The sequence below is a fragment of the Microcebus murinus genome, chromosome 3 (assembly GCF_040939455.1).
Source record: "Microcebus murinus isolate Inina chromosome 3, M.murinus_Inina_mat1.0, whole genome shotgun sequence".
Lineage (NCBI taxonomy): Eukaryota > Metazoa > Chordata > Mammalia > Primates > Cheirogaleidae > Microcebus > Microcebus murinus.
The window spans coordinates 99,596,586-99,623,502 of record NC_134106.1 but is presented as its reverse complement, the minus strand read 5'-3'; the positions used below and the strand labels follow the sequence as shown (position 1 = coordinate 99,623,502).

At 41.6% G+C, this 26,917-nt stretch overlaps 1 protein-coding gene across 1 annotated transcript in view; it reads left to right on the top strand.

Moving 5' to 3' along the window:
* The window catches only part of PPARGC1A (PPARG coactivator 1 alpha), a 628,165-nt gene that overhangs the window by 176,034 nt on the left and 425,214 nt on the right, over positions 1 to 26,917 (top strand). Inside the window, exon 2 of the mRNA XM_012737483.3 lies at positions 703 to 767. Coding sequence (XP_012592937.1) covers positions 750 to 767 — 18 coding nt within the window. The 5' untranslated portion in view covers positions 703 to 749. The remainder of the gene's footprint in view (positions 1 to 702; positions 768 to 26,917) is intronic.

The window sequence follows — 26,917 nt, the reverse complement described above, 5'->3', positions numbered from 1 at the left end:
CTCTTGATGGTAGGACCTGTGTCATACACATTTTTGTGTCCTCCAGGAAACCACACACAGTACTAAACTCACACATAGTAAGAATGCAATAAATATTGATTATTTTTTCAATGCATGAATAAATGGCCTGAGAATGGTAGAAAGGATGGGGTGTCCTAGAAAAGGTTGTTAAAAATATTCCCTTCTAAAAATGTTGTTAGTAAAATTACTTCTGAAGTATTCTGACTTCCCTATTTTTAAAAGACAAGTCCATATGCTGAAATGTGAACATAAGTATATAACAAACTGAACAGTAGTAACATTATTTTCAGGCCAAATTTTTAGTTGGATGGTTGAATTTTGTCAATCTAATTTTTTCTCCATGTTTTAAACTGGATATGGGAAATGTTTCTAACCTTTTCTCTGATATTGAAGGAATATTGGTGTCTGGGCTCATAAGAAAAAGAGGTTACATTCCTCACTGTCTTACCCTAAAACATGTTTAATTACATTGAGATTGTGGTGAAAATGACATGGGAAATATCAGTCCCCAAGGGAAAGATGGGTGCTCAAGATGCATTGTGATGGGGAAGACCACAGTTGTAATTATTGCCCTCCCATTACTGAGTTCTCATCTTAATGCACCAATAATTTGTTCCTGTTGCATTTCAATATCCCCATCTGCAAAGTGGGGGTAACACAAACTTACCCTCTGCCTTTCAGGTTTTTTGCGAAAATCAGTGAACTAATATTGGTAAAATTGGAGCCCCATGGATGAAGGGTACTTTGTAAGTATAACACATTATTGTCATGTTATTTTCTGTTATTCCAAAGTGTAAATACCAGATGTCTGCTCTTGCCGTTATCAGGAAATTGGTAACACTGTGTTTCACACCTACATATTGATAATCTGACTTCCTTTGAGGAATTGGGTATTTCTGAATTTTCTAATGTTTTTATCAATACTTTGGGTGTATAAAAACTACCCCCCCCAAAAAAAAAATTTCAGGCAATGTTTACTAGATAATTTGAAGAATATATGTCTGCATATTATGTAAAAATGTTGTATAAATGTAAATGTAAATATAAGGTGTCTTTATTTCTTCCCCCACCTCTTTCTCCCTTTCTTTTTGATTTGTATTTAACTTGTGTTTTGAGCAGTCAGTTTGTGTCTCAGAGAGGTGGTTGATTTCAGGGAGAGACTGACTATTTCGATGAGGTGAGCGATGCTTTGCTGATGATGAAAGTTGATTAGACGGGTTTGCTAAGTATTGTGTTTCCAGATTTGGGGCCTGGGGGTGGAAGACGAGCAGAATGGTGAGCTAAGTGTGGGTCGCTGCTCTTCAACTAGGTTGCGGTGCAGGTGACTTGCAAGTTACCACCTATCCATGGAATGGCAAAAGCTGCAAACCACACAGCCAAAGAACAGAGCAGCAACTGTTCAGTCCTAAAGCAACTGCTTCCATCGACTGTGTCCATTGAATGGTGCATCTTTTTATTTTGCTAGGCCAACCAAGGCCCTGGAATTGTGTGTACAACCATGGATTGGCTGGCTGTAGGTGCAGTACTTAACCCATGAATTTTATTTTTTTCTTTTAAAGGGTGGCTGCCACCCTTTAAAACCTCCTAACACAGAGAAGTTTAAAAAGGATTGGGACTGCTTATTGGAACCCATTTTAGTGAGTAACGTGCTATCCACAGAGCTACAGGATCTATGTTTATAAGGGGCCTTGCGTGTCTCATCTAGTCCTTATTTGTTGTCCACTTTTAAGGGTTCCATCTGCCAGGTGCCTGAGAGCCTCTAGAGGCAGAAAATCCGCAAACTAATGAGGCAGTCCTTTGCCATCCCAGCATTCTTTCTCTAGTTGGACCCAAACCTACCCTCTATGTATCTCCACCTTTGGGTCCTAATTTTACTATTCATACTTAAAAAGAGTGAGTCTTCCTCCTCCACAGTGACACCCCTTCAAATATTCGGTGACACCTATTGGGTCCCTCTACAGTGCTTTCTTTATCAGGTTCAGTTCTCTTAACAATGAGAGCTTGTTGGCGTAATTTCCAAACTCTTTACCCCTCTGGAAAGGTTCTCATTTGTCTGTATCTTTCTTAACAAGCAGCACTGATAATCTGCCTTCTCCAGGCCCCATTCAGCATCTCAGAGTCAAGAGATCTAATGAAAGGCACGGAAGAGAATGGCCTCGGAAGAAATCGTCTGGAATCCCGGGCAGCCATGGATCGGTTTGAGTAACGAGACAGCAAAGCCCACAGCCCCCCGTGAGGTGCAGATGATTGACAGGGAGAAAGTTGTTTTGGTTAATAATACAATCTACCTGCCTCCTGTAGACACAGCAGTAGCTTACTAATTCGTTAGAAGTGAATTAAGGTTGTTTACCGATGTTTTAAAGTAACTGTCAGAGTGAAAAAAAAAAAAAAAGTTCGAACTAAATGAGACCGCTCACCTACTTCAGAGTTGCTGTTTATTTTAAGCTGAGTGCATAAATAATATATTGAGATACGAAGGGTGATTTCAAGCATTAGAACACGAAGCCTCCTGTTTACTAACTGTCATTGGGCTGAAGAGAATTTAAACAGTTCTGAACCTTTTTGTCTGTGAATGCAAGGCATGAAATTAACTTTCATTTCATAGTTAGCAGAAATCATGATTACGGCAGTCTCGTTGACTTGTCTCCTGCTGCTCAGGGTCTTTTCTGTTATGCAAGACAAGCCGTGGTGGCAAAGGAGTGCTTCCCAGGTCTCCCCAGAAACAAGACCCCCTCCCTCTCCCACAAAACAAGCAGGGAACTACCTGGGCCACTGAGTCAGTTTGTTTTGGATGTAAAGAGGCATAGTGAAAATCTACTAGTCTAGGTTCCAAGGCTTCAAATCTTGACTACTGGTAGCTCTCTTTGAATCTCACTTTCTTCATCTGTAAAATGGGAACAATAGCATCTACTTCCACTACTTTGCAGGAAGGCAAAGAGATAGATCCCTTGAGGTAATTGTTGGGAACTGACTCTGAAAGATTATCAGGTGTCATATGTGAGCAGGACAAAACAATAATATCTAATGCTATTAAGGCTGTATTCTTAATGATGTACATGTATTAACTGATTTCATGTATCCAATAACTTTATAGGAGAGGTACTATTATTATTATTTGAATTTTATGCCTTCAAAAACTAAAGCGCAGGGAAGCTAAGCAACTTGCTCCATCATCTCATAGCTAAAAGATTGCAAAACTGAGATCCAAACACTAGGCAGTTGGAGTCCAGGGTTTGTGCTCTTAACTACTACTTATTTGGGAGAGTGGGCCAAGTTCCTCCTCTGCCTCTTGGTCATGCACAAGACAATGAAATATATTCCTAAAAGCCTGGACCAAATTTAGGGTGAGAAAATGCAGGTATGGCTTCTCTATCAGCAAGGAGGAGTCTCACTGGGTAGGGATATGGTGGGCTATATGGAGCAATTATGTTTTATGTGTAAAAAGCCTGGTAATTCTTAGATGAAAAGCCATACATGAAAATACCTATAGTCATAATGCTTTCAGAAGCAAGAAATTTGATTCATTTTTTGTCCCCTTAAACTTGAAAGTGTGATAGCCTATTTTCAGCATATGGGGAGAGTGTTAGAGAATGAATAGAAAATGTATGGAATGTTTAATTTTGCATGATTACATTTCATATTTGCTGAAGTAACTGAGGCAAATGGAAATGCATAATAGTATCGTGGCATACCTATTTTAGATGTTTTGATGGAGTATTCTGGGTTTTACAGTCTGATATATGAACGCTTTGGGATAAATCCTTATTAAGCAAATGAACAAAAATGTATTTGTGTTTGCATCATTGAAAATATGTAATTTGTACAAGTGCTTTTTAAATTTATATTTACACTATATTTATTTGAATTTCAAAAGGGAAAAAAAGCCTAAAGTGATTAAAGGAAACAAAAATGATGTTAATTTGCAGACATTTTCCCCTGAAATATGCTCAGTCTGTACTGGGGTCATACTTCAAAGTTGGAGTGGCAAGATCTGGGGGTCTGCCTTGCTTTGAATTTCTGAATGAAGCAGTCCAAAAATAGGATCATTTCCATAATCCCACAAAAATGGACAGATTTATGAGAAGTAATCAGCTGAGGGAAAGAATAAATTCTGCACTTCCAAATTGTAAAAATCTCAGCAATTGCTGATGTGCTCTAGCACTTGTTAATACAATAAGATAATTGCATGATTAAATACACTATGGAATTTCAATAATTGGAAACTTTATTTTCTCATCACAATGTGCAACTTGCTGATGTTGAGACGCGGCTGCAGCGTTTTCTGGAGGCCAGGGTCATTCTTTCACATGACGCCCTCTGCAGCGTTCTGCAGCTCCTGTCGCAGTTCTGAGACTCTTCCCTTCCAGGTTATTTTTAGTTGGTTGTATTTAGACAAGGTGAAATTAAACAGGAAGTCCCCCAAAGTCTGAAATGCCTGCCCAGGCCATGGGAGCTGAGGATCACTTTGCCGGAAGTGTCTCTGGTGCTATCTAGAGCTTTCTACGTGGTAAGGGTGAAAAGCAACCTGCAGATGGGGGCTGTTTGGAACTGGGCAGCCCTTCCCTGGGTAGCAAGTGTGAGATGGCTTCGTGGAGCCTCTGAGAAGGCAGGCTTCAGAGCTGGGCTCCTTGGGTTCACACTGGGCGTGGCCTCTCTCTGTGTGAGATTGGAAAAAGTATTCAATTTCTTATAATATTTGCTGACCTGTAAAAGGAGAATCTTAGCACCTACATCTTAGTGTTGGTGCAAGGCTTAATTGAACTAATATACGGAAAGAGCTTAGAAAATACTGGGCAGCTTGTAAGCATCTAGCAAATGTTAGCAAGTATTATTAAGCACTCCAGAGGGAAGTTTCATATTCACCTGAACTCTGGCAAATCTTTCAGTAAGAACAAATCAGTTCTTATGGTTTCTTATGGTTTCAGCCATTCAAGAACTGCTCATTGTGTACTTTATGTGCAACTATCCTGAGTGTCGAAAACACAAAGATGGATGGTACCGATTTCCTGCCCTCTCATGGTTCCACTGAATTGGGAAAATAGACATGCAAATGGGTGATGGTTACAATGATGATGTTTGATCATGACGATGATGATAAAAATATTATCGAAACAGTGTCTGGCAGATACTGAGGCATTTCAGCTGGAACTGGTCTGTCACCGGTGTCCCCAGCACCCAAGACGTCCATGGCGACACTCAGGGGAGTCACTTAGCATATACGTGCTTGGAGAATAAATGAGCAAATGAATGTGTGGATAAAATTCGCTTTAAGCGTCTTCTCTTTAGGAGTCAAAAGAGTTTACTAGGGTCAGTTTGAGACCACAGATACATTGCTATCCTTGGCCTGGCTTCGGGCAAGTGAGGGGATAAGGGGCTGAATTTAAAGAGGCATTCGCTCTTGGGGTCATACAAGCGCTTACTTAGATTTTGTGCCTTAGGGCTTCACTTTTCTCACCCAGGACCAGGCCCTGTTGAATTAAATTCATGACTATGCTCTATCTGTACCTATGTTAGAGCTTTTCCCCCCAAATATTATTTTGAAAAATTTCAAAGCTACAGAAAAGTTGGAAGGCTAGTGTAAAGAACACTCTGCATATCTCTTACTTATGTGCATCAGTTGCTGATGTTTTGCCACATTTACTGTATCCTTCTCTGAATACAGGATTTTGAACCTTGTCCTAATTCACTATTGAAATCATACCGTAACTTCCACACAAGAATCCCACCCCTTTGCCTCTAGTGCACATAATGTTAAATTTACTTCCTAAATTCTGAGTCTCAAAACTATAAATTTTGGAAGAAAAAGGCCAAAAAAGATCATTAAAAGAATTTTGCTAGGCCGGGCATGGTGGCTTACACCTGCAATCCTAGCACTCTGGGAGGCCGAGGCGGGCGGATTGCTCGAGGTCAGGAGTTTGAAACCAGCCTGAGTGAGAGCCCATCTCTACTGAAAATAGAAAGAAATTAATTGACCAACTAAAAATATATATACAGAAAATTAGCCAGGCATGGTGGCGCATGCCTGTAGTCCCAGCTACTTGGGAGGCTGAGGCAGTAGGATAACTTGAGCCCAGGAGATTGAGGTTGCCGTGAGCTAGGCTGACGCCACGGCACTCACTCTAGCCTGGACAACAAAGTGAGACTCTGTCTCAAAAAAAAAAAAAAAAAACAACAAAGAATTTGCTCTTATTTATATATATTTAAGTTTAAAAACTGCTGCTTGAACCTTATTTTTAGATAATTAATATACTAATATATTTAGAATATGGTCAATATAAGATGCCTAAAATTTTAAAAGTTCAAAAGTTTTTCTGGATGCTCTGACATTCTCTTTCACAGAAGAGAGCTTATTGTGAAAAGACAAATTCCCTTGTCCACTTTTTCTGAGAGCCTTTCCAAAGTAGGTGGTATTCCAATTGTTAATGCAACGAGATCATCATTTTCCACATTAAGAATATTCACTGTAAGGATAACTTTGCATATATAATATAAAGACTATATCAGGGGCCCTCAAACTTTTTAAACAGGGGACCAGTTCACTGTCCCTCAAACTGTTGGAGGGCTAGGCTACAGTTTAAGAAAAACTACGAACAAATTCCTATGCACACTGCACGTATCTTATTTTGAAGTAAAAAAACAAATGGGCAAAAATACCCGCATGTGGCCCGCGGGCCGTAGTTTGAGGATGCCTGGACTATATAATAGAGAGACTATATTATAAACTTGGTGATATGCTCTCAAGTAGAAAGGACTACACACTTGATTTTGGACTATACGGACTGACAAATTTACAAGAAAAAAACCCCCTTTCCTGATGATCTTAATATTTATAAAAAAATAAGGTATCCGTCACTATAAAAGTACAAGAAGATTTGCCAGAAGGTGGTATTGTTGAAGGTTGTGTTATCTCAGTGGTTTGGGGCATGGTCTCTACAGAAGCCTAGGGACTCAATCTGAGGAGGGTTCTCAGGGCCAGCATGGGTGGTGGTGAGGGGAGGGGAGGGGTAGGGGTGAGGGGTGAAGGGGAGTGAGACAAGCATTGGGGACCCAGGACACTCTCTCACGTGCCATTGGAATAGCTCTGGTACTATATGCTTTATACTGGGCATCTAGAGATCAGTTTTCAACAAAGGTTCTAAAGCTAAAAAGAAATAGTCTAGGAACCATAGCATTAGTGGGTAGAAAGAAGGAAATAGGAAACATTCATCCAGCAATCTTGGTTGGCAGTGAGAAGTGAAAGCTGTCAGCCTGAAGGGTGGGAGAAGTTGGTGAGAAGCAGACACAAGAACTAAAAAACTGTCTGAGAGTGGTAAGCAGGGTCAAATGCCCACACGCACCCTAAGGCAGTGGTTCTTAAGCTCGAGTGATTCCTGATCCTTCACGCAGAGATTCTGACTCTGCAGATCTGGGGCGGGGCTCAAGAGTCTGAATTTTTAACAGTCAGCCCATACCACACAGAAAAAAAAAATTGCCCTAAAGTCGTGGTTACGTCATAGGACATTACAGTACTTGGTGTTGATAAAGATGACTGGAATTTGTAAAGAAAATGTTAAATTCTGTCCAGTATAATGTAACCCTTTTTCAAATTCAGGGAGATTTTTAGAATGATTTCCTTCCAAAGTGCTTAAAATAGAAAGACATATCCTGAATAATAGGGGGGAAAGAGAGATGAATAAACGATTATATTACATTACGATGTGGCATGTACTGTAAGTCCAATGGGAGAGGTACACAGTGGGAGAGGAAGGTGAGTCATGTCTAGCTGGATACTCTGATGCCCTCTTGGAAGGGGGAATTTCATGGTCATGCCTCGTGGTTTAATGGGATATACACAGGCTGGAGAGTCAGATGGTCCTGGGTTCGAATTCTGACTCGCCTGGTTACTAGTTGTAAGACCTTAGGAAAATTACCTAATCTCTTTAAGCTGGATCTTCTTCATAGTATCAGAAATAAAGCTTAAATTAGATGATATTTGGAAAGTACTGAGCACAGGGACTGTAGAATAATAGATGCTCCATAAGTGACTGTAATTACTATTATATTTACTTAGAATGGACCTGAGAGTGGGTCAGCTTTTAAGAGGAATGAGTGTGCATTTATGGGTTTTGCTTTGGGTTTTGGTTGGGGCAGGGGGAAGGAAGCAAAAGGGTATCCCAAAGAAGAGCCCCAGCATAAGCCAACCTTGAGAGGAGGGATGGGGTACACTATTGTGCATAGTGCAGTGTTTTCAAAAGTGTTGCTCACATAGAAGGTTCTAGATGGTGCAAACATTTTACAAATATGAACTGATGTAATCCTTATAGTGACTCTGTGAAGTAGATATCATTTATTTAATAGACCATGAACCTGGGGGCCATGATCACACAGCTAGTAGTGGCAGAGCCAGGATTTGAACACATTCAGCATCTGTACTCCTAATCACTATGCTACGCTTTTTTAAAAAATAATATTGACTTATGCTAACGTATAGTAGGAAAATGTAACTAGCACAGTAACACCATAGTTTTACCAATATTGTTGCCTAGAACATTAGTAAAGTTTTAAAAAGCGACTTGATTTAAATCAAATATGACAACAATCCTATCGGTGGTCTCCAGATGACTTTGGCCTGGGAAGTTCTGGGGCAGTGCAGACAGTGGCAGGGACAGATGGGGGCGGCCAGGAGGATTGTTGCCTCCAAATCATTGCTGTGTGAAACAACAACAAATCCTTTAAATTCTGGGGGAGAAGCAAATGGATTCAGTGTAGGGTGGACGGCTCAGTGGAGGAAAGACGCCATAGCTTGCTGAGTTCACTCTATGTCCTGCCTTCCTCCCATCGGGAAGGGGCAACAATCCCTCCTGGGCCCTGACTGTTGAATGGCCAGACTGAGACCTGGGCTATTTTGGAGTTTTTTTTTTTAACTTTCTCCTCCTCCTCTTCCCCCATTCTCTCTCCTTCCTCTTCCTTCTTTTCTCATCTTTTACCTCTTCCACCTCTCTTTTTTATTGTGCATGAAGACAGACTTCAAAGAGGCCGTGTCTCAAGAATGCAAATGCCTAAGGCAATTCAATAGGAAAAGGAGATTCTTACTCTGGATGACATTTTAATTTACCTTCAGCTTTTCAGGATGGTACCTGTGTCTGCCCCTGCATCTCCCCTCTGCATATGGTCAGAAGAATCTAAAAGCTCAGATAATCCTAAACCAATCCATGCTTAGGCTTTTACATGTGCAGATTTACCTTTGTAACAACCTATTTGAGGCTAATATTACAGTAGGCTTGCATTCTCTGAGCAAATGAGCACAGGTGTTAGTCCATAAATTGCAGGAAACCAGAGTGTAACCAGCCACTTTGGGCAAGGAAGGGTGGCATGGTTCACAGTCCCCCAGACCCGGGTGTGGGGTGCCCGCCCTGAGCTCAAATCTAGAGACAGTCAGTCTCCTTATCTAGCCTGGCCCATTTCTTCTGTCTTATCCTGAGGAAGAGCATCATAATCTTTTCTTCTTATCTATCTATTCCCACCATTTAGCGTTCTCCTTGACTATGGTATGCATTTATTAAATGAACTTTTGCCCATTGGTTAATGAATGATATGAATAATTTAGTATTTCTTGATCCAGATTATGTTTTAGCAAATATTTATTGATCACATACTATGTGCTAGGCATCGTGCTAGGGGTTTTCATACTATTGTATTTGATCTCACAATAGCCGCCCTCCCATGTTGACAATGGGGAAACCAAGGCTCAGGGAGATGACATGATTTAATCAAAGTCACACACTCTTGACTCTGTGCAATTCAAGTCCGGGTATCCCCGGTGTTCAGGCTCAGTCCTCTGATTTCTTTACGTTATTTTTTTGTGCCTTGCGAACTGAGTGAGTTTCTCCTCCCGCTATTAAACTGGGGCTCCCTTACAATCAGTTCCCGAGGCTCTCACTAATCAACCTGCAAGTGGAAGGAATGTTCCTCCCTCCCTGACTGTAAATAGAGAATTCTGTCTTCATGCCATGAGACCCTGAATGTCATCAAATGCCACTGCCTGCAGTGAGTCCGGGAACGGAAGCCGCCTTTGGAGTTTCCAGCAGGGGCTGCCTGTGAAAGCACCGTGGATGAGGTCTGTGTATGTGTCCCGACCGCTGCCTCGCAGATTAAAATAGTTGTCACAGTGACTAGAAAATTGAATTGGTTAAACTTTCTGGTTTTAGATGGTTTTTGGAGAGTGAGTAACTCTATGATTTTTTTACTTGTCACAGGCTAGAAAGAAAAAAAAAAAGTAAGAGTGAAACTTCATAGCTATTTTTCTTTCCTGTATGTTCATAGTGGTTATTTATATCTGGGAAGTTTCCATTGGGATTTAGTTCAGGATATAGACTTGGCAGGGTGGCTTCTGCACTCCCGTGGTGACATTTGACAGACTGCAGGCAGAGCAGGATGGATTTCTAATATCTAGATGGATGGATTTGGGGGTGAAATGTTGGGATTGGACTATATTATAAAATGGATTTATTGATCCAAATCTAAAAGTGGCCTGTTGCCTGCCAATATGAGATCTGTATCAATAACATTTGATAAATTAGGGCTCCCAACCCTTTTCTTTGTTCGCTTTATCAACTCCACTCGGCAATAACAATAAAGACGCCAGGTGGTATATTTGGAATGGCTTATTGCACTCGTCATGTGCCTTACCGACCTTAGGGCCCAGCTCTGTGATTCTGCACATGGTGCAACCCCCAGAAGGGCACTGCTGTGCCTGACTTCCTCCCTAGCATTAGACGTTCCCCTGCTAAGTTGCATTTCAATATCGGCCTCATGCACTAACCTTGAAATGCTGTGCCCATGCTGTAGGTAGCGTCTTCATTTTCCAGATGAAGAAATTAAGACACTGCGAGGTTAAATGAGCTGCCCAAGGCCATACGGTAAATCTCTAATACAGCTGGGTTCCAGATAGAGGTGTCATGGTTCCTGAGTGAGGGTGTGACACTTTCTTTCTCTGTAGTTACAGAGTAAAAGGACCTGAATTTGCAAAAAGCTTGCCGATAATCCACTTTCTCCCCAGGCTTGGCAAGGCTGCCATTTTATCTCTGAGTCTTTTAGGGAAAGAAGACCATGTCCCTGTGTAGGAAACAGAGGGCTCCCTTGAGTTTTGGCAAAACATGTGCTTTGTTTGGTCTTTTTAAAGATTCGAAAGACTAAGTTTGAGGACTTTCTTCATCCCATTGGATGCTGACCTTCATGGGATGGTTATCATGCCATGGGTATCTTTGTGAGGTGGGAGAGAAAAGCAGCTGTCTGCCCAGCTGGACAGATGTGAGGTGGTGTGGAGGGTAGATAGAAACAGGAGCCTCAGTTCTTCCCTCTACATTCCTTACATTTTAGTTGGTAGAAATGGTTGAATGCCAATCTGTATCCCTAGATCCCTTCGTTTGTGGGCTGATAGAAACCTATGGTAGGTGACACGGGCCTTGTGACTACATTCATGGGACCACAGCCTCAAACACAATAATAATGAATTATTGCAATGTGCCAAATCAACACATTGCATATACTTACTCAGCCAATCCTGGCAACTACCTGGACAGAAGTTAACAAGGGTGTTTGGGGTTGGCAATGCCCGTGTGTGCCAGGTGAGGTGGGGATGTAATTCTGAGTGTATAGCTGATCTCTTTGGTGTAAATTATGTTACTGAGTTACTTCTGAGAATCTTCTGGAATTTTGAATTAAAGTCACTTTCCTCTGTCATCATAATGATGATAAGCTAGAATAGAAAACCAAAGGGATAATTATCTAGTGAAATATAACAAAACCTTTATGAACTAGAATGCTTGGGAGGTAAGTGGAGTTTCATCAGATTATCTAGAGAAAACTTAAAAAAAAATATTTTTGGTTGAAAATTCATTCTAAAGTATATCATGGAAACATGCTGATTTCTCTATGTTCCTGTCTAAATATACATGATATAATGAGTATAAACACAATTTTTCTTTTTTTTAGAATCTCAGGAAGTTATCATTCTGAAGATCTTTTTTTTTTTTTTTTGGTAGGTTGAGATGTTAGCCAACTGATGATCTTTAGCTTGGAATTTGTGACTTTAGTTCATTTCAAATACAGAGAGTTTAGGAGCACATTTTTTACAATCTTACTTTCTCTCCTCTACACCCAATCCGTATGCCTCAAGACTCAAAGAAGAAAGACAATTTCACCTGAAAATATTGCTGGAACTGCTGATTCCGCCAGAGATTCAGATCTGATTCATTTGGAGTGGCATCTAGGAATCTTCATGTCTGAGAATCACCATGGGTTTTCCTAACAAAGTACCCGAACAAGGATATTGGAATCCTCATTTCTAATGAGCCGGTGTTCCATGGCTCACACTTTGAGAAACAGTGTCAGAGGCAGAAGCTTTGGCTCCTAAGCAGGTTCCCTGTGGAGCAGGAAAGAGTGTATGTATTTAGAGGAAACCAGCTCCCAGAAGGTGGTTCCATGGGTGATGTGGTGCTGGCTTTTAGTCGATGACAACTAGTTACACAATCTCGTAGGAAATTCAGACCCTGTGTCATACCCCAAATCGTTTACAAACATTTATTGAAGACATTTCCTTGGGATCCCAGGGTCAGAACAAGAAACAGTGCAATACAAATCACAAGGAAATGTATTTATTATAGGAGCTGCTCTTTTATTTTTTTAACAGTAGGGAGAATTTATTTCATGCCAAAGATATATTATTTGATTGGTATTATTAGATTATAGGAAATCTATGAGTAAAAAACAATAACACCAGAAAATTATCACATTAGAGTTATTCATGTAGCCATTTGTATACCCTGTGAACAAGCGCTCTTCGAAATCTTTGCTTATTCTGTCAAATAGAGAAATTATTCATACAGAACATTTTCATTACTTCCAAAACAACACCACCGCTGTGACGGAGCACTGAGGTGTGTGTGTGTGCACACACGGATACATAACAAACAAGTCAGGAACTAATAACAAAACAACAAATTAGCAACAATTTGATTAAGCATAATTTATGTCAAAGGACTGAATGGAGATATGATTACATAATTATATGTAAAAAAAAAATTGAGGCAAAGAAGAGATTCTTTTTCCTTACATTCAACTCCACATTCCGCCATTGTCCGGCAGCTGGTTTTCTGAGCTGCCAAGCTGGGTCACGACTTGGGCCAAACCTTTTCTGAGAGAATGGTCTATGCGAGCTGGCGGGTTGTCAAGCTGTGTGTGGTCCTCATACCAGCAAATGAGTAAATCAGAGTTATAAGTTGCAAATGTGCCTCAAATTGACTTCTGCATAGTAGGGAACGCGCTGGGCGTAATTTAAAGTCCGGCTCAGCAACAGCCCTCTCGCTCAGCAGCCGAATTAAGGAGATGATGGAAAATTAAGGCATGGTGGGCCCCGGAGCTTCCACAGGGTATGAACTCGGTGTACTGTGCTCGAAATGTCACATTCCGAGAGGTCCTGGAATTACCAGGCTCAGTGTCACATCGCACTGTGGGCTCCGTTCACATGATGCAAGCCCTTGCCTGTCTGACCAGGCCTAAAATAAGACTCTCCGATGCTTTATTTATGAGCTTGGGGCCACCCAGGCCCATGCTGTACGTAACCTTGGGGTACACGGTATTTGATCACTTCGATTCCCATTAACTACCTGTTTCTAAATGGGGAAGATCATTTACCCAGCACATCGCGTTATTCACGAAGACACAAAAGCAGCCTGTTGTGCTCTCACTGGGCCTGATTTCCATGTAATGTGATCCAGCTGTTGAATGCTGCAGATTGTCAGTTTCTGATGTTAGTTTTCTCCTTTTCTCTTTCTTTTTTCTTTCTTTTTCTTCTTCCTTTCCTTCCTTTCTCTAGTCTCCATTCTTAAAAAGAACCTGGGCCAATGCCAGACATTGTTAAGCATGTGACTGTATATCGAGAAGTTATGAGCTATTTCCTTTTTCGGCGTAGAAGGTCACCAGTTGGCAGCAGGAGAACCTGTTTTACATAACTCCGGGAGCATGTAGTGCAGGATTTCTTAACTTCACTGCTATTGCTATTTTGGACTTGACACTTCTGTGTTGTTGGGGCTATTCTGTGAATTGTAGGATGTTTGGGGACATCCCAGCCCCCTGTTCACTAGATGCCAGTAGCACCTACCCATTTGTGGTAACTAAACATGTCTCCAGACCATTTCCAATCTTGCTCTTGGGAGCATGATTGGCCCGGGTTGATTTAGTGTGACAGCTTACTGGGTCTCTGTTAATGAAAAGTCTCACTGACTCTCTTTGAGACTGTATAGATGTGGTTATTAGATCTGTATTTGTAGGCAGAATACCTGGGTCTGAATCTTAGCTCTAACATTTATTGGCTGTGTGACTTTGAGCAAGATATTTAGCTTATCTAAGCCTTAACTTTTTCACCTATTACATAGAGATAATGATACACAAGTTACAAGGCAATTAAAAACCAGTGAACTAATATGTGCAAAGAATGTTACATGATATAGGCTCAAAAATTGATGATTGACTTATGTGACCTGGTGTATGAAATATTATGATTGTCAGCTTAGCTGTGCAGAGAAATAAAAGACAGTCCTTTGGGCCCCTCTCATCATATGTTGCCCATTTCTGGTTTGTCCTTCTTCTCTTCCTCTCTACTCTCACTCCCAGCCATTCTTATATTACAGAACCAGATTAATGATGGGCAAAGCCATGAGACTGGGAGATTGGAAAAAGAAATGATGAGGGGCATGGAAGAGAACATTTTCCTGGTGGGATTATTCTATTAGGAAGCCCCATGGGAGGTAAGGGCAATTCATTTAGTTTCTTGAGTGTGAAAATATAGAGAGATTGTAAAAACAAAGGAACGCTCAACATGTCATTAATCTGAACCCCATTCTTCATCAACAAACACTAACTCCATCTTGTATCTTTTGCTTTAGGAGAAAGGAAAATTGCTTTCCTTATTCAAGAATGAGGGTGACAAATGTTAAATCTGTTTTCTTAGGAAACAGCTGAGAAAACAGTCAAAATGGTTCCATGTGACTAGCACAATTTTCTGCCTGGCTCGTCAAAGACTGAGTCTCTTTTGAGCTATATCTAACTCTAGCAATAAAGACCAAGCTAAGGAGGTAGGAGTAGCCATCAGATGACTAGTTAAGACTATAATCTTTGACATCTCTCTTGCAGCCTTCACACCTATATTTTACAGAGTCTCTCAAGTCCGCTATCTGCCGGCAATTAAGAAAACTTTGGCAAAAAACTTACTCTCCCTATTTGTCCTGAAACTCTCCTTTCTGGGGTGTTGTAGTTTCATTCATTTCTGCAGCTCTTGTTCCCTTATATTCATCTACTTTCTAGTCTTTTCTGGTTGTACTGTAGAATACAAGGGTAGGAAGGGAAATGAGTGATCATCAATATTGTTCATTGGTTGAATTACTTCTAGAGCATTCCTGATATGTTCTAGCTGTCTTCTCCTTGAGTGTTTCCAGAGATGAGGAGCTCACTGTTACCCGAGGCAGGATGCTCTGCAACTGAACCACAATCTGTAGCATCTGCAAGCAGTATTCCTTCAACAAGTGCATAATGAGGACCCACCTTGTGCCAGGACCCAAGTACGAACAAAATATATCCAGCTTCTATATTCAAGATGTGGATTATGGTCAAGGTGATGTGTTGAGTGGATGTCAATCATTCATTTATTCATTCAACAAACGTTTATGAGCAGTTCTGGTGAACAGGTACCTTGCTATGGGTGGGAATACCGTGAAGCAAGAGCACCATTCCTAACTCTCATGGAAGCTACTAACAGGAGTGAAAGACATTAATCAGAAGTTCACCTTAATGAATATGTAATAAGATTGCAATGAGGAAACAGGGCATGGCTTTGAGTACATATAACCATGGAATTTGGCTCAAATTAGGTGGAAAAGGGGGTTTAGGGAAGGTTTCCCCACCAAACAGACTGTTTTCTTTGAGCTGTGAAGGAAAAGAGGGGACTGCTGAGGTTCTAGGGCTAGGGAAGGGGCTCATCTCCCTGTCAGGTGATGGAAGGGCTGTGGCAGGAGCACACTCGGGGACTCTGGGAGTGACATAGGCCAGCGGGACGGGGTCCAGGAGCCGAGGTGGGGGCCCAGCAGGGCTGCAGGGGCTATAGATTTTGGTCTTTATCTTAATATCAAGGCTGTTGAAGGGATTTTAAGAGCAGTCTAGTGGTAAAATGGACAGCCCTGGCCCTGGTTGGCTATGGAACAGATCGGATGAGTGGGTGGAGGGACACACTGAGATAAATGCCACGAGGACACTGAGGATGAACAGCCCGCCGCTGGGGAGGTCATAGCAGGCCTTATGGAGACAGTGACATCTGAGTGCTTGTGAAGCGTGTGTGGGCGTCTTCTAAGCTAGCAAGGAGGGAAAGGGGTTATAGGTAGGGAAGCTGCAACTATAGGGAAGGAGAGGGACAGGCCTGAAGACTCACAGGAATATTCTAGAACACAGCAACTTACATGGCCTGGAGCACAGGGCCAGTGTTGGTGGCGAGCATCAGGGTGTGAATGTGACCAGCGGGTCGAGAGTGCTGGGCTCCGACCTGAAGGTGAGGCTTTGCGGGGAGCTTTGAGTGGGAGAATGAGGTCCTCAGTTGGAGTTTTAGAACTGTCGCTTGGCTACTGTGTGGAGGTGGAGACTGGAGGCCAGGCCATGCAGTGTGAGGTCACGCAGCAGTCAGCGGGAGGAATAAGGAGATCTTTCATTAGGGCAGCAATGGCGGGCCAGAGTTATCAAGGAGGAGAGAATCAATGGAACTTGGTGTTGGGGCTCTAGCACAGCACAGACACCCGTATTTATTATCTCCTTCCTAGTAGCTGGAGAAATGCTGGCTAAAGTCGCCTACCATTAATCTGCACAAAATACGGCTTGGAAGAAAACGTTACAGTGGGGCAAAAAGACAGGCATAACATACTCAACCAGGTATAGAAGCAACAGTGAGTTTTTCCCATTTCATCTGCTCTTTTGGATTGTTTGTACACCTGTTCATTTTTTTTTTTTTTTTGGTCAGAAACGAAGTACTATTTATAAAACACAGTTTCCCCACACCCCCTGGAACATCTGGGTATTTGGAGTTGCGCAGATCAAACATCTGGATTTAGGCCCGAATTTTCGCCTCTTCTCGCAGATGTTTGGTGTCCTGTTGACAAAGCCTGTGGGGTCTTTGTGAAGAGCCATTCTCATAAAACTAGGTGCTAAACAAGGCGTGAGTCTGCAGATGCATTTTAAGGGGTATGTGAATGAAAACCCCACACAAAGGTGCTATAAAATAACCAAAGTAATTATGGCTCCAAAGGGATTTTGGGAATTTTTTCTGGTTGACCAAAAGGGAGGTAAAATAGTGTATTTGGGCTTTTATGAAACATTTTTTTTTCAGATGAATATTTGCTTCGAACAACTAGGGATGAGGACCTCGGGGGAGAGTAAACTGTTCCGCCCATGGAGGGGTCCACCAGCTGAGTTAGAGTCTATTGCTTAACTTGGCTGGCAGACAAGAGCCAGACGCCTCGAAAGTTGAGTTCATTCTTTCCTAAATAGCACTTTTTTTGTCACAAAAGTATTTTTCAGTCTTTCTGATTAACCCCTTTGTGGCCTTTTGCAGAAGAATAATCCACAAGGGGTTTGGACAATTACTTAAATATAGAAATTATGCACAAACTCTGGAAAAGGAAGGCTATTTTAAAACGTAGGGCAGGAGAAACATGCTGGAAAGAATACACAAACCGTGTTCTTAAGTTGAAAGTGCATTGTCCTGACCGGTCCTGGAACCGGGGGCAGGTTGGTTGTTTTTCTCCATCTCCCTGCCACCCTCACGGCATGGAGAGCTTTACTTGTGTCCTCAAGTGTTTTTATCTTTGGATGTGGGGGGATGCGTCTGTTACAGGTCATGCCGTCAGTGATCGCAGAGTTCCATGGGGCTGCTGGGAGGCGCTGGGAAGATGTTCCCTTCCTCCTCCCTCCACCCCCATGTCCAGCTCTTGGGTGTCCCTCCCTAGAAGGAGTTTTTGCTGAAAAACCACTTACCCCCTCCAGAGGGAGAACTGCCTTAGGGCCAAGGGTATATCCGACTAGCTCCATTCCTCTGCGAGAACAACCTCCGTTTGAACTACTGTCAAGGCAAAATTGCTTTATTTCCTAATTTTGATGATATTAGCAAATACATGTAATGGGAAATAAAATTAATCAGTTTGTGCTTGTGAAATTGCCTCCTGTTTACCTCAGCCTTGTAGCGATTTTCCCCCCTCCTACAGGGGTTATTTTAATTAACAGCGTGAATTTTTGGTAGTTTAATTTATTTTATGATTGTGTAAAAATACTCCTTTGTAAGGGTTTATATATAACTAGCCAGCTAATTAGCAGTAATATTTTAACAACAGCTGTAGAAGCAGGGAGTCCCGTGAAACATGGCTTCTCCCTTCAGACCACCAGGATGTCTGTTGGTGCCTTTTCTTATCAGCGCTGGCTGACGGCAACAAAGGGGGGTAGCGTGAGCATCAGATAATTAAAAGAGAAGTAAGCATTCAAGTCCTCCGCTTACCTGACAAACAGAACTTGCTAAGGACTTCTGCGTGTCCAAGTCTCTGATTTAAGACTCCATCTCCTTGGCTTCTTGTTATTCCACAGTCTATTGTATATTCCTTGTGGGCCTCTGCATAAGACATACCTTTTTGGAAAATTATGGGTAGTCTTTTAAGGGTATTAACTTGAACTAATAGCAGTCACCAGCGTTTGTACGACACTTTCCATTTGTGCAAAGCATTGTTAACGCAGAGTGAGTTTCACCTTATGCTCATTTGAGTTACCTGAATTCAAGTATAAAAACTGCAGAGGCACTTCGGATGCAGCGGGAGGGGATGAGGCAGAGATGCAGAGACACAAAGATAGCAAGGGTCAGAGAGAGAAAAAGTGAGATGGGCAGAGGGAACCCCTCCCTCTATAGCCAATAGCTGCCCCCTTCCAATCCCTCACCTTCTGTCCTGACCAAGCATCTCTTTTGCTGCTTTGGATTTGAGTTCGAGAGGCTGTGCCACCCTGAGTGAGATTTTAGAGTTCAAAGAAAAGTGGTTTATTTTTCATAGCACAGTTTTTACTCCCAAAGACAAGCCAATTACTTATGCTGGAGCTCAGCGTGAACTCTGCCCACACGCTATTTTCCCCTTACGTGTGTAGATTTCAGATTCTAACTCCTACCTAAGTTTGTACTCCTCGTAACCCTGCAAGAGTGGATAGCCTCAGCCCTGCTTTATATCCTTAACTTCATTTTATAGATGAGGACCCAAAGGATTGCAGAAGTCAAGTGACTTGTGCAAGGTCACACAGCAAGTTAGTGACAGAGAGGCAACTGGAGCTATACCCAGCCCTTAAATGCCGGCAGTTTGTTTTCTCAGAGCATGCATGGGAGGGAAGCCTCATTTTCCAAGAGAGAGAAGACCATTTTTCCTCTGTGCACCCACAGCGCTTTGCCTTGGTTATAGCACATCCTAATTGTGTCATCCTGGTCCACTTGCATGTTTGTTTCCCTCATGGACTGTCGGCTCCTCGAGAGAGAGCAGGCCCTCTTTCTGCATAGCGAAATAATTGCTGGGTGGATGAACAAAATAATAGAAGTTGAACCTTGAACCTGACTTTGCAGTGCAAACTTCTTTAAAGTAAGGAATCTAAATTTCTGCTTAATTTCTTGATATCCAACTTACTACACTAACAGTTGTGTCTGAAAACACTACATGTGCTGTGGTAGCACAGTGCCTGCAACACAGCCATGGCTCAAGTTCACCATCGATAGTGCCCCAACTGTAGTAAAATGTCTATAGAAAATACATTGTATTGTAAAAATTTCCAAAGAGTGTTTAAACCAGCAAAATATGGGGAATGAGTAATCACATATACATTTGTATGTGCACATGGATGCATGCCCGAGTATGCATGTATGCGTGACCACACACACACACACACACACAGAGAACCTTGATTCACTGAAAGGATCTTTTGGAGAAATAAATACCCAGTGGAAGGACATGAAAATTTTCCTAAGAAGCAGAAGCCTTCTCATACATTTGATCACTCCAATTGATCAACGTAATAACTTACATTTGTGAAGCATTTTGCATTTTACATTTCACAAAATGATCACTCCTTTCAAAGCAGTTGAGGTCGGGGACTTGATTGGCTTGATGCTGCATGCCCAGGACATTGGCACCATGTGTCAGTGCTGACACAGAGTAGGCAGAGTGATCTTATTTGGCTTTCAGCAAAACTTTGTGAGTATGTACTGTCATTCTCTTTATTTGGCAAATCAGATACTCTGAGAAGTTAATGATCCTGGTAAAAGTTCTCTAGCTAATCAATATCAGAGCTGGAGTCAAATCCACCAAAGTCTATGCTTTCTTTTATTTATTACAAGACAGCATCACCAATGTATTATCATGCGTGGATAGATGATAATAACCAAGTATAAAGCCAGCTCATGGTAGTATTGACAGGAGGATACTGCATGTAGTGGTTAGAGGTGAGGCTCTGTAATTAGACTTTGGCTCAAATCTTGTCTCTGCCACTTATTATCTGTGTGGCTTTTGTCGAGTGACCTAACTTTTCTGTGCATCGGTTTCCTCATCTGTTAAGTGAAAGCAGTATTTGCAGCTCCCTAATGATGGCGTCTCGAGGGTTATGGAGGATGATGCCATTGGCTGAGTGCCAGGCACATCATCAGGGCTCAATGATTTTGCTACCTAACAAGTAGTGTGGCCGGTCCTGACTTCTGGCCCTAACAGCAGTGTGATCTTCCTGTGTCACACGATCCTCATTTAGAAAATGACAGGCTGGGAGATGTGATCTATAAGGCCCCCTCCAATTCTATAGCGAGCCGTCCTAGCATAGCTTTGTGGTGTTTTACATTTCGTGTGACTCCTTTGAGTATTTCTAAAAAGTTTTCATTCTCTGATGAAGAGAGAAAATAATAACGTGCAGTGGAGAGAGAGAGGAGAAAAGAGAAATTGTAAGAGCATCAGTCGGGGATGGATGAAGGGCTGGGTATCATATGACAAGTAGCTAAATTGGCCATTATGGGTATTGAACTCCATTTGGTGTGTAATCGTAGGTGAGCATGTGGCCATATGAAACTCACATCTATATATCAACTTTCCCCAAACACCATCTCAATTAATGAGCACTGAATGAGGAGTGGAGATTTGGTTGGGCAGAGATAACAGTAGAAAATATGAGAAATATAAGTATAATACTGTAATTAAAGAAAAACCGATGTGACTTCTGCCCTTCATCTCTATTCCTTTTTCTTTCTTTCCCTGTTAAGCAGCATGAAGCAAGAACTGTTATGGTAAGTAGATAAAGGAAGCAGCATTTCTTTAAAAATCTAAAAAAAAAAAAATCCAAACTTGGAATTTCTTTTCATGGGGAAACAATAAAGTGTTAGATAATTCCGAGGTTCTCACTGCAAGAAAACAATAATTATATTTTGTATTTTATTATCATAATAGCTTCCTGGCTGAATGTACAAATCTAATAAAACCATAATACCAAGCTACAATGGGCTTCATGAATTGGAAATGGAGTGAATTTAAATGTTTTTGGCACCTGCCACCCGTTCCCCAATAATAAGATCCATAATTTCCTGATAAGCGTGTGCACAACTCTTGTAAATTTAGCTCTATAGAAGGGCCAAACACTATTTTCAGTGTTCACATTAATTTCTTATTAGCTTTGCCAGCCCCACTCCTTCGTGTCTAACCTTTTTGCCATTTAAAAACATTGAAAGTACAGAGATAGATTTTTGTGACTTTTAAAGGGATTTTTGAACATGTAATTAGCTGTACAAGACCAGAAAAATGGTGAGTCATCTGGGCTTATTTAGGAGTGTTTCGAAAGCACTGGGTGTCACTTGTACACATTTAAAGAACACTCTGTGTTTGCAAATGGAGCAGGAAATGTGAGTGTGTGTTCGTAAGGCTCAGGGCACTGCAGAAAAATGCTGCTGCTCTGATTGGAGTGTGTGCTGTAAAAGTTTAGTGCAGTTTTCTCTGGCACAGGGTACAGGTAGAACTAGAGGGCAGTGTTGATGTGGCAAGTGGCATGGGAGAGATGGGGTTTCATTCTTCTGCTTAGGCTCTTGGTACCTGAAAAGGCCTCTAGGCTAAAAGCAGATGCCTTATTGGGCTTCCATGCCATTTCCATGCACAAATCAAGGCACTGCACCAGGTTCATGGAAATCCTCTATCTTCCAAAAAAGGAGGGTGTCGTCATGGGTGGGGTCGACTTCAGATTGTTCCCATTTGATGGCTGTCTTAGTGCCCAAGTCCACAAGGGAATCCATAGAGAGGCCACCAGGAGTGTCTTCTGTGTTTAGATGTATCTTGCTCAGATACCTCTAAGCAGAGATGTATCTCTGCTACCAGAGACCCACATAGTACCAGATGGGTGGCCGCTGAGGTCACGATCCAGGAGTCGGAACTCTCATTCCAAAGCTTCCAGAAACATGGCAAAAGTTTCAAAGCAGTTGGCTCACTACTAGAAACCAGTAGCAGGCAGACCTTACCAGTTCTCTTTTCCTCCTCCATTTAGCTGATATGCTACCCCACCCACAGCAAGGCTTGTATTCCTTTAGGCTCACAGGGAACCCTTGGATATTGATGGTAACTTAATTGCTGGTGGTGGGAGTTTGTGATATTTAATCCATACAGTCACAGTAAGGGCAAACACACCTCTGAAAAACTTGCAGTTTCTCCCCATGGGTCCTCCCCAGCCCTAGGACACTTTCTGCTATCCCTTTCTGCTTGGAAAAGGCAGTTCAATGGAACTGAGTCACCTGCTCCGATCACTTCCTTATCAGCTGCGGATGAGTCTACCTTACCTTTGCCCCCAGTCTCATTTAATTAGATATAAGCCTACCTCAAAGTCAATTCATTCTGTTTCTTAACATTGATCGCAGTTTCTCTTTTGGCTAACTCCTTGCCTTTCCCTGTGATTGAAGCAGTGGAGGTTGATAATTCATTTTGTTCCGCCATTATTGATTTGGTGGCTCTGGTCCAAAATTTGAAAATTTCTCTCCAGGTTGTTCTTGCCCTTGGTTTTTACAAAGACATTGCATAAAATGAAGGGTGTAGATCAGAAATAGAAACATCAGTGCTACTTTAGGGTATGAGGGTCCACTTTCAATTGTGAAAGAGGCTTATTGTTAATTACAGAGATTTCCAAGGGCATATCACACACTTCTCATGTGGTGGCTGGGAAAAAATCCTCCTTACAAATACTTTCTAAACTGAGAATGGATTTGAAAGACCATTGTCTGCCCCAGCTCTGAAATTATTCCCTCATAAAGGACTTGTGTAAAGGTTTTCAAGATACCTTTATGTGAAAGATAAACTATATTAAGGGCCCAAGAGCTTCTCCTCACCGCATTTTTACTGAAGGTTTCCTTTCTTGATTCTTATAAATGTCAGTTCCTTAAAGTCACCACCTCCCTTAGATTAAGGATTCTGAACCCGAGAGTGCATGCTTCTCTGACATTTTTTCTTTTTAGTCCGGGTACCGTGGTGGGTGGTAAGTGGCCAGTGGGGATTTTTTCTTGCTGCATCATTACTAAAATGATATTATTGGTGGCATCTTATCTTACCTTAAAAAAAATCTTCCCAAAATAAGTATTTCAGAAACCCTAAGAACCAAGAATTTGTGTTGTGGGCTCTTGTGGAGGCTAACATTTCTCCATTATTCCTCTAGAATGTGATGCTTTATTTTCATGTTGCAAATTGTTGCGATCAAGGGCGTGCTAAAAAAAAAAAAGAAAAAGAAAAGAGAAGAAAAAGACAAAAAACTATCTTAGTTTGTTTCCTTTTTCCCAATCAGTATGGCAAGCTGGGCCAGTGACCACTGGGGTCTCTTTATGGGGTTATGTGAACGAGCAGCGGAAATGAGCAGAATGCATTATTTTCCTCAGCTTACTTTATGTTTATATGAAGATGAGTCCTTTGAATTAGCACATAACCACAGTAGTGTGTAAGTTTCTTACTTTTCTTCTCTGATTTTTTAAAAGACAAAGAAAGAAAATATGACATTGTCTTGTATTTTTAGAAAACTGGTAGTAGATGCCTTCCAGAGACACTTATTCTAATTGGAGCTAAAATCTTCTGTCTCTTCCTTTCCATCTAATTTGATATCACTGGTCTCTATAAATAAAGCCAGCCTGCAATGCCAGTTTATCATTGGCTTAGAGATCAACTCAGCATTGACCTCATGCCTGTAATTAACTCAGTTTCCTATGGTCAGATAGTGAAACCATAACCCAAAAAAGTATTTTTCCTGAAGCTAAATAGCAAACCCAAAGATGCAACCATCATCTAAGGACTTTTAAAATATTTCCCTTCTGTCAGTCACGTCTGTTATAAACAGGTAGTGCAAGATGTTTATAAGCCTCGCTGGCTGCCAGCTAGCGGAGCGTCCAGCCAAAATTGGGGAAAACTCTTACTGCGTTAAGTATTCTGGCTCGATGCAGCAAAATCCAAATCTGCCCATTGTGCTTTCATTTCAATAGGCCCTCTAGATTCTTAATTACAACACAGGCTAATTATGCAGTCAAAGTTCTAAACCGCACTGGATTTGCACAGCACGTCTCTCCTCCTTGGCATTATTGTATTGGTTTTCCCGACCCTGTCAGACGGAGATTTAAATCCTTAACCTGACATTCATTGTGTTCTGTGTATCAGCTTTTCCTGCCTTTCTGAATTACGTGCCCAATAAAGTTCTCATTTCTGTCATAGGTCAGGACTTGGTCTTTTATAAATTCTTAGGCTGGGACCATTTAAATTCTGTTTTTGATTTTATCCTGCCTCTTCAAATTATTTGCCTTGTAAGCGCTTTAACTTTTTGGTCTTTAGCCCTAGCTTCTTAGGCTATTAATTTTTTTTTTTTTTAACCTGTGTGACCATTGAAGCAAATTTATAGAAAATCTCATTGACAGTGAAGTAGCTCTATCCTGGAGAAAGAAGAGGAATGTTTGGAAGGTCTTCAAATGGGAGTGTTTGCCAAACCTCGTGTGTGTGTGTGTGTGTGTGTGTGTGTGTGTGTGTGTTTGTGTGTGTGTGTGTGTGTGCTTGTGCTTCCTTGATGCAGGTCAACGAGGAAATCTGTAGCTATTAGAGCTTCCAGAGTCTGGCGTGTGCACACGTTCTCCATCCATGCATTTCCTCTGCCACTTCTTTATTGTGTGGTTGCCATTTCAATGGGACGATGTCTTAGTTTCCTCTAAATCCACATAGGAGGAGAGAGGTAGAGGGAGAAGAAGGGATGTGGAGAGAGAGAGACAGAGAAAGAAAGAGAAAGAGAGAACTCTTTAGTAGAATGTGTATATGAAAGGCTTATGATACATGAACAGGCCAACATATCACATCATATTTGCCTGGTTATTGGGGTGATTTGTTAAAATAATTTTATTTCTTTGTTTTAACTTGGGGAGGAAATTCTCAAATCTCATTTTAATTGCATATGCCTCTAAGTGAGACTTTTTCAGTTGCTCTTACAAATTCCAAGGACACCCTGGAGGCATGCTGCATCTGGTCTTTCCCTAAGAATAAGGGGGCACAGGGCCAGCTGAACAAGCAGACAATGCTGGGCTGCTGTGGTCCAGGGCCCTGGTGCAGCTTGGGACACCTGCTGTGGGGATTCTAGTCGCTACTGGACATTCTTAGTTACCTGCTGCCTGTCCTGAATTCTCTTCCATCCACGTCCTCACCACACTTTTCTGTCATTGACCCCTTGCTTTGAGGATTTGCTTTCTGCCAGCTCAGTCAATAGACATATTCATACAGACAGGTTAGAAGCTACTAATTAGCCAAAATTTTATCCCTTCTAGATAAAATGTTCTCATCTTAAGAGAATCCTTCTAGGACAATGTGTTAAGTCAGAAGGATGGTGCTCCTGGTAAGAATTTCATTTGATCCTGTGGGTGTCCCCCAGTCAGGCCAGGCTTGAAGCCAGGTTCTCTGCACTAGCATAAGAATGAAACGAACTCTCCTAAGGCAGTAGCAGCATGTCTTGGTGAATTTTTTTTTTAAAGTATGTTTATGTATTATGTACATGTATATTTCTGGGTGGGCAGTTTATTGATCCCAGCAGCTGTTGAATTTTTATATGCCATTTATGATTGTTCCCGTGATAGAGTGAAATATTCAAGGCAAATTTGATCAGTGTTTCTTAAAAAGGTCAAGTACTTCTATACGACGTTAGTCTGCGGGCTTTGCAATATGTCCCCTGCCAGTCCAAAGGGAGCTGGACAGGTGTATGGAACTAACAGAGTCACGAATCGGAGGCTGGCAAAGTGGTGACTGACGGAGGTTAAGCAAACCTGGTTCTGCATCCATATTACTATTGATGATCTAACAGATGATCTCTGCTCTCTCAGAGATGGGAACAATGTAATTTCGCGGGGTCACTTTCCTTGTACAAAGAATCAGGTGTGATTCTGTTCCAGGGTTTTCTCTGCCCTCCTCCCAGGAAGTAAAGAACAAGAGTCTGATCATGATAGCAGTTGGTCAGCTGCAGACTAATTCAGTCACGTCACATGCTGAACTGCCTGGTAATTTCATTGTCACACTGAAAGACAGATTGAGACATATTTCAAAAAAAATGTTTCATAGTGACCTGAAAGGTTATGTATTTGAAAACGGCCACAGAAAAGTAGACAGTGTATACCATTTTGTGTGAATTTGAAAAGTTTTTCTCTTAAATTGAAGGGAAAACTGGAAAAAACAATGGCCAAATGCCGGGCTATTTTCTTTGCTAGAATAGTTGTTACTTCCCCCCCCCCCCTGGAAAATAAATAGGTTACTATCTAGGTCTTTGTGTTTTCTCTACCTCAACTTTATTG